The sequence below is a fragment of the Misgurnus anguillicaudatus genome, chromosome 3 (genome assembly GCF_027580225.2).
Source record: "Misgurnus anguillicaudatus chromosome 3, ASM2758022v2, whole genome shotgun sequence".
In the NCBI taxonomy this organism is placed as follows: domain Eukaryota; kingdom Metazoa; phylum Chordata; class Actinopteri; order Cypriniformes; family Cobitidae; genus Misgurnus; species Misgurnus anguillicaudatus.
The window spans coordinates 1914625-1929199 of record NC_073339.2 but is presented as its reverse complement, the minus strand read 5'-3'; the positions used below and the strand labels follow the sequence as shown (position 1 = coordinate 1929199).

At 38.1% G+C, this 14575-nt stretch overlaps 1 protein-coding gene across 1 annotated transcript; it reads left to right on the top strand.

The window, feature by feature from the left end:
- The first annotated feature begins 1533 nt into the window (after window positions 1-1533).
- LOC141363561 (uncharacterized) lies at window positions 1534-13394 on the top strand. The gene is made up of 2 exons (XM_073866434.1): window positions 1534-1979; window positions 9958-13394. Exons 1-2 carry the CDS (start codon window positions 1679-1681, stop codon window positions 11133-11135), a joined length of 1479 nt encoding a protein of 492 aa, XP_073722535.1. The 5' UTR covers window positions 1534-1678; the 3' UTR covers window positions 11136-13394.
- Window positions 13395-14575: the final 1181 nt, after the last annotated feature.

The following is a 14575-nucleotide window of genomic DNA, read 5'->3' as shown; positions in this document are numbered from 1 at the left end:
AGCACTGATTCATTCCATGTCTTGATTATGAGTGTATTGTATATGGGTCGGCAACCAAGACTTTTGGAAAAGCTAGATATCATTCAATCCAGAGCTTTAAGAATATGTTGTGGAAAAGTTAAAATATCCCCCACATACATATTCCAAAATTGAAAATACAAATTGGTCTGAAGTTGCCTGACGAATTATCTGTGTGTTCCATCTTGGCACATCAGATCAGCTCCGCTTTCCTACCATTAACAGTATTACTTTCTCTGTAGTATTAACTATTAGCATCACCCTTTCCACATCTGTCACCAATTTGGGCATTAAAATGGACTCTCAACTCACCTTAGAAACCCACATCAAACATCTCTGTAAGACATCATTCTACCACCTCAAGAACATCACCAAACTCTGTACAACACTCAACCTGGCAGATGCAGAGAAGCTTGTCCACGCGTTTGTCTCCTCCAGGCTGGACTATTGTAATGCACTTCTCTTCAGGATCTCCATCCAGAGACGACAGTACATCCAGAAAGCGCTGACAGGATCCTGATGAGAGTTCCCATAAGAAAATTGAATAATGGAAATATATTTATTGTTATATAGGCTGAAAGAGGATGGAGTGATTGTGTATTTTTGTTGGGTACCATCACATATTGGGGTATCTGGTAATGAAGTTGCTGAAAAATAAGCTAAATAAATAAATAAATAAAACACTAGATAAGCGGGATGTGGATGTTAAAGTACCCAAAGGAGGCCAAATAGTTTTCAAAGAAAAAGTTAATGAATAAATGACAAATCGGATGGGACAGTAGTAATACAGAGAGATGGTGTTATAGTATTATACAGACAGTATGGAGGATAAATTGGCAAGGAGATAATAGAAAAGTACTTGGACACACGTGATTGAAATCAACATTGGCGCTTATGGGTTTACATGAAAATGGATTATGTGATGTGTGCAGTGTATATAAAAATAAAGTCTTGTACTTTTAATTTGTAGTAAACATAATTTATACCGTAATACATTAGTCAAGCTAAAATAACTTTTATTGTACAGGAAGCTAAGCAGAACACTAATACAATTTTTATATGACTCGGGTATATCTAGAGTAGCTAATGCATGATATGTATGGATAGGATTGAGAAATTCTGAGCATTTATCCCACCAGGAGGGCTGAGTGTGGACGGAGGAGCTGAACATGCAGCACCAGAAGCTGCTTTGTGAAGCCTCTCTTGTGGGATAAGAGGTGGGTCGGTAGAGTAAGGTTAGGATTAGATAAGAAGTAAGATAAAACACCCATTTGCTTGTGAACACCAGCTAAACCAGCACCAAACCAGCATTAGTACCAGCATCCCATACTGGTCATGACCACCAGCATAGACCTAATTCCCATGCTGGTTTGATGCTGGATTTTTCAGCAGGGATGCACCTTCACAGTTGGTTTGCAACCTGCCAGTAAACCCACAAAAGAAGAAGAAGAATCCTCACTCATGTAAACTCAGTCCGCAATTCAGAACAGTAGATGGCGATAATGCTCCTAAGGAGTCGGTCGCCATTTAAGAAGAAGAAGTAGAAGAAGTAAGAGCTCGCGTGTGATGTGTTTGTGTATCCTCAGTGTTTTTCCCTCTTGAGTGTTTTAATGAGTGTAAACAGAGTCTTGTCTCTGTGTATTTTAGTGTTGATGATGAGATGGCTGTTATGTGCTGTAAATCAGGAACTGATCAGGACTTACAGGATGATGAATCTACTGATCAAACCTCCACAGAGTCTCTGGATTCTGTCTGTAACGCTGGAGAACAGCAGCAGATCCTGCAGACCAAACTCAAGATGTGTTCAGTCAAACTCATCGACTTCAGGAACCTCATGATGAAGATCAAAACTGAACCCACAGAAATAAAAACCGAACCAACAGAAATAAAAACTGAACCCAAACCTCATGAATATGAAGACCATCCTAATAATGATGTTGGTTATGATTTTATTCTGTCAGGTATGTCTCCTCAGTTATTATTGTATTTTTACTATTTTTATCCTCAACTGTTGCGGGCCCACACAAATTGTTCATCTTACTATTAAACCGATAGCCTACTTTAAACCATAAATAATCTTGACAAACTATTGTTGTAAAGCTCTAAGGGTGTGCAAAATATATTGTTGGAGATAATATCGTGGTTGGCGTTTTAACGATATGCAAAATTAAGGATGCACGATCATGATTTTTCGAATTTTTAAAATATTCTTATCAAGCAACAAACAGGAAAGAATGAAAGTATATAAAAACAAGATGTTTAAATTTTTGGTAGCAGTTTAATTTGACCTATTGTTCATAACTGACCAGCACAAACATACATTTTAACAATTGGTAAGGCTGATAAAAGACAGACAAATTTATCTAAATTAAATAAATTGTTCTATATAAAAAAATTAAAATAAAATCTGTATTGTTTACAGTATGATTCCAGAACTTGCAATCAGCGTGTATTTTAAACTAAACTAACTAAACCCTAAACCAACTTTTTTAGGTTAATGATCTGTAAGAATGATGCTTTATAAGTACTGTTCATTGATTTTAGTAAGTTTTTTGACATTTGGATATAAAGTGTTTCAATACTACAATATATGGCAGGGCTATTCAAATCTTACCCTGGAGGGCCAGAGCCCTGCATAGTTTAGCTCCAACCCTAATCAAACTTACCCACCTGTGATTGTCTAGTGATCATGAAGACCTTAGCTGTGTCCCACTTCAGGGGCTGCGACCTTCTAAGCATGCGACCTTAAATATGAGCACTCGGTCTTTCAAGGTGCCAGCCTCAGAAGTCTGCGAAGAGAACTGAAATGAGATGGTCTAACCTTCGGACGAACCATAATTGGCGTCACCTGCTGCACCTGTCAGCAGGACATAGCGGAAACGTTTCTGACTTATTAAAATAAATATGAAATCAGAAAAATATGAATTTAGTTTAGAAAATATGACACGTTGATGTAGATTAAACTATTCAACAGTATATTAAATTAAATTAATCAACCTTAGAAATATATGCGTCATGAAAATAATAATATTAACACAAAACATAACTTGTAATACTAAAACAGTGACAAACTTTTTTTGATAAATACACACTTTTATTTAATGAAGGTTTTAATTGTTTATTTTAGAATATCCAGCCACCGTTGCAGGCGCGCAATGAATCTTGAGATATCCTCGGCTGTTAAGGATCCATTCGTTCTATCCTTAACAGCGCGGAGAAATGAGGACGCATGTTGAGGCTTCATTCTAAGCATCCTTCGAATTGGGATGGCCTTGCCAGCCTGAAGTCGCGCTGCTGTGACGCAATCGGTCTTAAAATACGTCCTTAGAAGGTCGCAGCCCCTGAATTGGGACACAGCTCTTGATTAGCTTGCTCAGGTGTGCTTGATCAGGGCTGGAGCTAAAATCTGCAGTGATCCGGCCCTCCAGGGTAAGATTTGAATAGCCCAGATATATGGTGTAAAAACGTCTGAGTGCTGCCATCTTCAGGTTGAACGGTGGGTACTGCAGTTGAATTTTCCTATTGGATGTTGGGTCCAAAAAGTTACTTGTGACGTAAGCAGGTTCAAGCTCGACACGCCCTTGTTACGATCTCACCAAACACTTGGTACAAGCTTAGTCCGTCCCCTCTATCTCTGTTAGGATCTGCCCACTTTTCTGGCATTTTTCAAATATTGCCAGTAGGTGGAGTCAGGCTCTGAACAGGGGTTTAGTTACGCTTTAAGCTTTGTGTGTGAGAGAGTACATGTTCAGTACTTTATGGCTATAATAATGAAATACATCCCTAGTTCTTCCATTAATTTCGGGAAGAATCTAGTACTTTCCTTAGTTTCAGATAAGCTTAATTTTTGTCCATAGTTTATAAAAATCCTTAACCCTTGTGCATTGTTCAAATTTACTACATTTCGTGTTGTTAGTGGATGAAAACGCACCACGTCCTCCCTCTTTACCCATTTTCGGATATCCGCGAATGATGCGCTATGACGCGTGGCCAAGATGGCGACAGCAGGCAATGCCTACTTTAAGCTTCAAAAACGATCTTCAGAAACCTATGGGTGACGTTACTGACACTACGTCCATTTTTTTCAGTCTATGGTCAAGGCTCAAGAATCCAACTAAAACAAACACATATCACAATAATGGTGACTTAAAATGAAAAAAAAACGTCAACATCTAAGCCTAATAAGTGAATTGTAGAGCTGCACGATAGATCGCATGTGTTTGTCACGCGCCTCTCGTCAGTAATGCCGGTTCCTTGAGTAGTAGTAAATCGCCATCAGCTGTTTTCAGATGGAGCAGCTTTAACTACACAGAGCCGTAGTTCACTGACAATCGGGGCAATTTCCCATTAATTATCGCGGACGTATCGCCTGCAATATGGCCCAGCTTGTCAGGGAACTTTGGCTCTGTGCAGTTAATGTCGCACCATCTGAAAGCAGCTGTTGGAGATTTAATACTAATCAAGGAACCGGCATTACTGACGTATCGCATGCGATTTATCGTGCAGCCCTATATTGTGTTTTCTGCAGCAATATTTTTAGAGAACATTTAGAAATAATGTTTTATAACAGTTTAATAATAAAATGCAATGTTTCTCTATCATATACATAAGCCAAAAAGTCAATATAAAAAACTTTGTTTTAAACATTGTGTGAACATTAAAACACGACATGATGGTAGAATGTAACATTCCTCTAAAGTTCAGACAACCAAGAAACATTTTTTATGTTGTAGAATGTTTTTGAGATTGTTGGGAACTTTCAAAGAACGTTCTTAGAACTGTTGTGTTTCCAAAGTTGCTCTTCCTGTCACTCAGTGCGTGCATGTGCGTGCCGGCCATCCAAGTATATGACATCAGAGGAGCGCAAGAGCTATTTGACGACAGACTCCTCTGTATGATTTCTTGAATCGTTCTGGCGGTACTTTAACTCTTTCCCCGCCATTGACGAGATATCTCGTCAATCAAGAGAAAACGCTTCCCCGCCACGAGTATTTCCGTCTTTCCGCAATACCGCTATTTTCCACTAGGTGGCGCCCTTCCGCAGCTTTTTAAAACCAGAAGTATTACCCTATGGCAAGCTGCTGCATGTCCGTGTCTGTTTTAAAGATCGCTCTGAATGGGATCTCTATGAAAAGTCCGTCACAAAAATGGAATTATCTTTGCTTTTTGCTCAAAATGTGGTGTTTTTGCAGAAACCCTGCCCATATTCAAAAGCTGATTACAATAGAACTACTGAAGGTAGGATGAAAGTTTTTTTTGTTTGAAAGCAGAGGGTCTGTTCTTTCATTTGGTATATTGTATGTTTGTATATTTGAAGAAGAACATTTTCTGGAAGGCATTAAACTTTGGTGAAAATCATGAAAAACGCTGGCGCTGGCTGGCAACTTTTTTTAAAAAACGCTGGCGGGGAAAGAGTTAAAGTCATTTGCCTGTCAGTTCTTGCTCCTCCTATTCATTTGGGTTGAGCGGCTTACACATTGTAGAATGCAGATTGCAATCTTCACGTTCTGCGCACACATTTCGAAATACTTTCACACAAAAGACACCTATGCAAAATCACGTGCGCTTGTTTTTTAACAGAAGCCTGAACAACAAAGCATGAAATTTCGTAAAGGTGATGTGTAAAATTTAGCCACATGTTGTGGTGAGATTGCGAATTGCAACCCCTCAATTTTAAAATGCATATGGGTGTCCCCACAGGACAAATATGTGTGTATGAAAAGCGCTCTGTAAAGCAGTTTATCAGGCTGTGTATGAAATCGCATACTGTGACAGTAGGTACTGAATTAGATAAAGTACCTACTCTTATTGACTGTTAAAACAGTAGGTATTGTATAGTATGAATGAATTCAGACGTACTACTACATCTGCCAGGTTGATACATCACATGGCATACGTCGTCATAACAAGAAGTTAGTTGTTAAAGGTCCTGTTTTTCCTGGTTCCATTTTTCAAACTTTAGTTAGTGTTTAATGTTGCAATAATAGCATAAATAATACCTGCAAAATGATAAAGCTCAAAGTTCACTGCCAGGCGATATATTTTCTTCCCCTTTCAAACTAGGGCTGGGACAATGCGTCGACGTCATTGACGACGCGGACGCAAAAAATACATTGACGCAAAATATGCGCGTTGATTCGTCAGACCCAAAATTTCGGTTCCGTAGAGTAGTAGCAACGCGAGTGGCTCCAGTTCATGCTGGTTTTACACCGGAAGTGTGAGCAGTGCGTAAGCGGCGCGTGTTTTTTCAGCACCCATGTTAACAAGCATGCACCCCGCCTCATGCAATCATTCTGCGTCGGTTTTATTTTTGCTGCGCGGCTCATGCTCAATTAAAGTGACAGTGCTTTGTTTATGGGTTAAATGCTTGTGGATTGACGCCAAAAAGTGTAATTTTAACATAAAATCATGAATGTGATGCCAAGTGTGTTTTAAACAGTCATGACTTTGAGCAGTTTAACAGAAAGCAATAAAATATGTAAAAACACACTGTTGCCAGAAGACTGTGCTTTCAGTCACTCTCTGCCCAGCAGTAAATGAGTCCTCATATGTCTTAACAAATTTTAGAGAAAGAGATTTAATAATGTATGTGATTCTTAAGTCTACAATTCTGTTTATATCCATCATTTCATGGACTAGAACAGCATGAAAACAATTTGGATTAAACAAATCAAGTTATAAAAATAACACTGACCATCAAAAGGCACATTGAAGAGGTTTTGCTCATAAATGCATGTAAAATAAAGTAATGTAAGTTTTATATTGTTACTAAACGGCACAGTATGCGCTGCAAATGATTTTATTGAACGCTACCTCTGACTAAGAATGCATTATTTTGCACTTGTATAGTCTTTTTATTTTGAAATTTTAAGAGCAATAAACATATTGAACATTTTGAAATGTTAAGGAATTCATGTTTTTATTTTCATTCAGATAGGCTATGTAAATCAACATGCATAAATTGCTATTAGTTAATTAATGCAGAGATAAACGAGAGTCGAATCGAAGTCAAATCGGACTGATAAAATGAATCGCTAGATTAATAGTTTAAAAAAAAATCGTTTATCCCAGCCCTATTTCAAACCCTACAGCGAACGGCCGGTTTAGATTAAATCCCTCTACTTCCCGATTGAAAGACGTCAATAAAACAGTTTTTGACTAGGCTCCGCCCACAGGAATACGTCAGTCTCCTGCTCTCCAGTTCTGCACTATCCAACCACAGCATTGCCATTTAGTGCAGAAAGAAAGAGAAAATAATTGACAGCACAATTGAGTTTCAATTGCAACAAAACCACCATCATTATGATCAGTGTTTGCATTTCATCAGCTCATTTGCATTTTAAAGGACAAAACAGCACATTTTTGCTCGAACCCACAAAGTGTCAATTTAAACATGTTGTAATAAATTATCTATTTGGTATTTTGAGCTAAAACTTCACATATGTGCTCTGGGGACAGCAAAGATTTATTTGACATCTTAAAAAAGTCTTGTGACATGGCCCTTTAACAAATATTTAGATATTTGTATAGGTATAGATATAGGTTTTTAGTAGGGTGACCATATGTGCCATTCTTCCCGGACACGTTCTGACCAGGATTTTGGGTGCGTCTTCCGGAAGTCGTATTTGTTGACCGCATACGTCATAGAGGATTATTAGTGGTGCTTGCATTTATGCAAGGCATCACTATTACTATTGCTCATACTTATTATTTATATCTTTATTTATTTATTCTTATATCTGGACACTTTTTCGGCGCGTAACTCGTCCCACACGGTTTGTCGTAGATCAATGAAACGGGGCTCAAAATGATCGGCTTATTGAGGACACGTCTGCTATGACTTTTATAAGGGATCGGGTGCAGGATTTCCGAAAGGGGGGCGAAAAACCACCCGAAAAATCCCATTGACTTAACATTGGGCCCAACTTTGACGGGTCATAGCTCCGCTCAAGGATTTTGTAGAAACATGTGGGTTAGAACATTTGAAGAGGGTGGTAGACTCTGTAAGAACATACATCACAATGGGGTATAAGTTGTACCCCTGGGGTGTAAGAGGCCCCGAAATTTCCCATTGACTTATAATGGGGCAGGGAACACGCCCATATAAGGGAATAAAACCGTTCCAGATTAGAAATCTTTCCTTTACAGTGTCATAGAGATAAGTGGGTGGGCTCATTTTACTCGGGCATCCAATCAGTCTCTCAGGATCATTTCAGAGCTATTAAGCCACGCCCCTAGCAACCACTTTTGAGCACCCTAGCAACATCTCCCATAGACTGCCATTATAAAATGCCCAGACGGGATATCTTCGCTTTACAATGTCATAGAGACATGGGGGTGGGCTCATTTTACTCAGACATCCAATCAATTTATCCGGATAGTCCCAGAGCTATTAAGCCACGCCCCTAGCAACCACTTTTAAGCACCCTAGCAACATAAAATTCAAACAGTTATACCTCGGCATCAGAACATCGTAGAGACACGGGGGTTGGACCGTTTTACTTGTGACTCGGAGTGTAACAACTGGTCACATCATTGGCCACTCCCAAGCCCCGCCCCTAGCAACCAAATAAGAGCACCCTAGCAACCGAATAAACAAAGCCTTATATCTCCGCATCAGAACATCGTAGAGACACGGGGGTTGGACCGTTTGACTCGTGACCCAGAGTGGAATCACTATGGGGTGCCAAATTTTTCCCTAGCAACCAAATACAGTACCCTAGCAACAGTGTAAACAAAGCCTTATATCTCCGCATCAGAACATCGTAGAAACACGGGGGTTGGACCGTTTTACTCGTGACTCGAAGAGTAATCACTAGTGGATGCCATTTTTTCCCTAGCAACCAAATACAGTACCCTAGCAACAGAGTTAACAAAGCCTTATATCTCCGCATCAGAACATCGTAGAGACACGGGGGTTGGACCGTTTTACTCGTGACTCGGCGTGTAATCACTAGTGGATGCCAATTTTTTCCCTAGCAACCAAATACAGTACCCTAGCAACAGTGTAAACAAAGCCTTATATCTCCGCATCAGAACATCGTAGAGACACGGGGATTGGACCGTTTTACTTGTGGCTTGGAGTATGATTATTATGGGATGCCAATTTTCTCCCTAGCAACCAAACTTAGTACCCTAGCAACGGAATAAACAAAGCCTTATATCTCCGCATCAGAACAATGTAGAAACACGGGGGTTGGACCGTTTTACTTGTGGCTTGGAGTATGATCATAATGGGGTGCCAATTTTCTCCCTAGCAACCAAATACAGTACCCTAGCTACGGAATAAACAAAGCCTTATATCTCTGCATCAGAACATCGTAGAGACATGGGGGTTGGACCGTTTGACTCGAGACTTGAAGTGTAATCACTAGTGGATGCCAATTTTCTCCCTAGCAACCAAATGCAGTACCCTAGCAACCAAATAAACAAAGCCTTTTATCTCCACATCAGAACATCGTAGAGACACAGTGTTTGGATTGTTTTAATCATGACAGGGTGTATAATCATTCTTAGAAGATTTTGTCCCCCTATATTTGCCACGGCAAGCACCACTTCACATTTTCTTCAGGAAATGTACCTATCTAGTTATTATTATTATTACAGAAAAGCAACGTTACATTTTAAGGTAAGAATGAAACTATAGTTGTATGTCTTATGTTTTAACTGAATAGCGTATGCGGTCAACAAATACGACTTCTGGAAGACGCACCGAAATCCTGGCCAGGACGTGTCCAGGAAGAATGACACTAGACAATTCACTAGACATATTATAAATTAAGCATACTCATCAAGTCATCTTATCAACCCTGAATAGAAACACAATAAGTTTCATGTTAAGTCTTTTCCATAGTAAACTATTATAAGGAAACATAGTTTTAAGCATAAATCTAGTTAAAGACCAAATAAATTGATTTAATTGTTTCATGTTTCTTTCAGATGTGAGAAGTGAATTATGTTTGGATGGAGAAATAACGTCCTCGAGTCTTTCCTGCATCACTGGTGGAGAGACATTGAGCTCACAGAGACATTTAAAGAGAAAACACACAGAACAGAGGCATCATCTGAAGAGACACACTAATAAGAAACCATATCAGTGCAGTGAATGTGGAAAAACCTTCAGAGATTCATTCTCGTTAAAGTCACACAAAACACTACACATTGAAGAGAAACCCTATCAATGTTCATACTGTGATGAACATTTCAGTCAAAAATATCAGCTGATAATCCACGAGAGAATTCACAGAAAAAAGAAACCTCATCACTGTGATGTTTGTGGGAAGAGTTTTAATCAACATCAACATTTAGTGTCACACCAGAGAATTCATACAGGTGAAAAACCTTACAAATGCTCTCAGTGTGGGAAGTCGTTTGCTCAGTCAAGTCACTTAAAAGTCCATGAGAGAATTCACACTGGAGAGAAACCTCATCAATGTAATGTCTGTGGGAGGAGTTTTGGCCAACATATTATCTTACTAAATCATCAGAGAATTCATACAGGTGAAAAACCTTACAAATGCTCTCAGTGTGGGAAGTCGTTTGCTCAGTCAAGTAACTTAAAAGTCCATGAGAGAGTTCATACAGGACAGAAACTTTACGTCTGCTCTCACTGTGGTAAGAGCTTCACTAGTAATAGCTCTATTAAAGTTCATCAGAGAGTTCATACGGGAGAGAAACCTTATCCCTGTAATGTTTGTGGGGAGAGTTTTAGGCAACAGGCTAACTTACTAAAGCACCAAAGAATTCATACAGATGAAAAACCTTACAAATGCTCTCAGTGTGAGAAGACGTTTACTCTTTCAGCTTCCTTAAAAGCCCATCTGAGACTTCACACTGGAGAGAAACCTCATCACTGTGATGTTTGTGGGAAGAGTTTTAAAAAAAGTGAAGATTTGGTGATACACCAGAGAACTCATACAGGTAAAAGACTTTACAAATGCTCTCAGTGTGAGAAGACGTTTGCTCGACGAGACGTCCTGAAGACCCATCTGAGAGTTCACACTGGAGAGAAACCTCATCACTGCCTGATCTGTGGAAAGAAATTCACTTATTCTAGAAGTTTTCAACAACATCAGAAGAAACACACTGAAGAACAAACTACACCGAAATCATCATAGTGCCTTCTCACATGCTGGACTAGATATTAGCAAAGCTCACTTATAGGTTACCTACTTTAATCAAAGTGTACAAGTGTATAACCATTCATATTTGGTATTGTTGTTATGGTCTGAGTGCGTCTGGTAAAGGGTGGCTCTTTCCTTTAAACTTTGGGAAAATCCACCATTGACATAGAAATTGGGTTAGAACTCCACAAATGACCTTCTGTATGTAAATGAAACTCAGATAGCAAGCACCTGTTGAAGCGATGTTAAAAACAGTTGATTTGGCAATGTTAATTGCATTGAATCAATATCAGGTTTGCACCCTCTATTTAATATTGAAAAATATTGAAATTTTAACAAACCATTATGATGATCAGTGATTGCTTTAGTTAAACCCTTGACACTCACTAAATTAAAGGTGACCAAGAATGCATTGCAATACTGTGTTACATCACTCTAAAGGTGCTGGGTTGTTTTTGACCCATAATGGGTAAATATTGGACAGAACGCGTGCTGGGTTGAAAATGACCTAATGTTGGGTTGTTGTTATGCAATTATGGGGTAATAATAACCCAGCAGTTGGGTTAAAATAGCCCAGCATTGGGTCGGTTTTTGCCCATCGCGTGTTCTGTCCAATATTTACCCATTGGGGGTAAAAAATAACCCAGCAATTTTTAGAGTGATTGTTCTTTGATAACTAAATATAAGGGTGAAAAAAATGTCCATTTACAACCCTAGGATTTGCCCTCAGAATTAAATGGTCTGTTATTACCTTAATTGAAAGGGTCATGATTAATAATAATGAGATGTGCTCTGATTAGCTGTTTCCCAACAAGGGTCGTGTCACCAGCTCAGAACTTAATCGCACAATGTCAACATGCAGTTTTTATTTAAATGTTAAATGACAAACATGTTCTTGTGGATGCATTTCATTATTCTGGGCTGTGATGAAGAAATAATATGCAGTGCCTGTAAGGATTTTATATGCTGCCGTCACATTATTTGAGCAGTTTCTGGATAAAGGCAAACTGTTGTCAGAAAGTCGAATTAGAACATGGGCGGGTATATAGATGGGGGCATACATCTCCACTGTTCCGTCACTGTCAGTGTTGTGTTGAGATTGGCCTGTTTTTCGGTGGACTTCTGAATGCTAGATTTACATAAGAATGAGGAAACATTATTATTTGAGACTCATGATATGTCATTACCATATACATGGCTGTAATAATTCCGCTACGATGAGGAAAATACAGTTTTACATTCTTGGTCATCTTTAAATCCTTCTTTTCTTTATTTTTGTGTGTTTCTTTGTGTATGTGTAGAAACACATGTGCATTGGAAAAGAAAGCTGTGCTTCAAAGTTAAGCTGAAATTGGTTGGTTGGTTTTTATGAAGACGTCAAGGTAATATTAAGTTAAGCTGCTTCACATGATGATGTGGAGCCATTTATGACAGTTATAATTGTTCTAGTTTGTAAACCCACTGTGACGAGGTAAACAAAAAATACTGACACATTCAGACATCATCATCACTACAAATCTTAACAATGGTGACGATCATCAAACAAATTTAGATAAACCGATCAACTGCAATGCATGCTGGGAGTCATAAATTAGTTTAGTACTATGATGATGCACAGCATGCATTGCAGCATGAAGCTTTCTTTTGTTGATTGTCACCATTTATTAATTTCATGATTCATGATGTCAGAGATTGAGTCGGTAGTTTAACCTTCTAAGTGTGTTAGTATAATTCTGAAAATAACAGATCTGACACTGCTTCCAACTAACATATTATTTAGGTATATCTACAAGAATTAAACTACTTGATTACATTAGATCTTAGTTGAAATTTTAATATTAATAGGTATATTTAAGCGTACAAGACTTATATTGATCAATGGGATTAACGCTGTAGATTTCTTGAACAAACACTGTGTAGTTCTCATGGCCAGGTAACATTTCTAAACTCTCTCATTTTATACTATTAAGGGTTTCTGTGTGATTGATCAATGTATTATATTGCTTTAATTGGATTTTGAATTTAATTTTTAAATAATTGGATTATTGGCATTTCTTATGATTTGTTGGTTTATTAGTTGAATTAAGTTTTGAATTATCATGTTTTATTACATGGCTAATAAAATGTTACATTTGGATTTATTCTGCATTAGTCTGAATTATTGACTAAAAGTAAATTTGATGAATGCTTTGTTACCACAAATCCACGACGAGGATTAAGTAGGCATATTGTCTGCCCTTTTCATTTTATTTATTTGGTCTGATGAACCACTTAATTTCAACTACAGTGTTAAGGGGGCCATAGCATGAAAATCTGACTTTTTCTATGTTTAAGTGCTATAATTGTCTCCCCAGTGTTTCTATCAACTTGGAAATTGTGAAAAAGATCAACCCAGTAACTTAGTTTTGGTAAACCATTCTCTGCAAGCACATGAAAAATTAGGTCATTGAAATTTTGCACCCCTTATGTAAAAAAAACTTTTCATCCTACATTTGTTCTCTTTTTACCACCTCTCAAATATGATCAGGTTTCTTCAAAAATACTACATTTTGAGCAAAACGCTGAGATAATTAAATTTTTGTAAAGGACTTTTGATAGAGCTCAGATTCAGATTCAAAACACAGAGTTTGAACAGTTTGTCTTAAGGGGATACTTCCGGGTTTTGTAAGTTGGATAAGAGCTAAAATCTGGGGACACCAAAGATTTATTTGACATCTTTCAAGTAAAGATTTCAAATATTCTAAAAAGAGCCTCATGATGAGTGTGATCAGGTATTTCATACAAGATATCGGAAATTTTCCGGAGAGGTGAGAATAGGAATTAATATGAAATTTTTAAAGATATAAAATAAGTCTTTGGTCTCCCCTAGTGTGTATGTGAAGTTTTAGTAGTGTTTATTTGGTGTAATACAATGTGTTTGAATGGTTTATGGTTAAAAAACATTATTTTCCATATACTGTACATTATTGTAGCTTCTCTAAGTCCCACCCTTCTATAACAGGTCGATTTGTACAAAGCTCCTTGTTCTGAGACAGTGCAGTGTGACCCTATTGGCCAACTATCCAGTGCTTTGTTATTGGGGGAATGCCTCAACATAAAAGGAAATGGGATGCTCCTTACCATGTGTGAAAGATGGGCTCCCAAAGCAATAGTGAAAGACAGGAGACATTACTTAACTACCTTATCAATACGAGCCTGAATCTGACCGGGAAAACGTAGATGACTAAGCTGATCAATCAACTTTACCAGCACGATGTGAGCATAACTTAAAAGATCGGTAAGGTAAGAAGACTAAAACATAATACCATGTCTGCGTTTGTGATCTTAGAAATGACAAACAACACCCGCTAGTCTACAGTGCTCAAAACTTGCGTTTAAATCGTCGGTAGGAAATTATTTTAATATGAAAACATTCAGCTATACTTAAAGGCTGT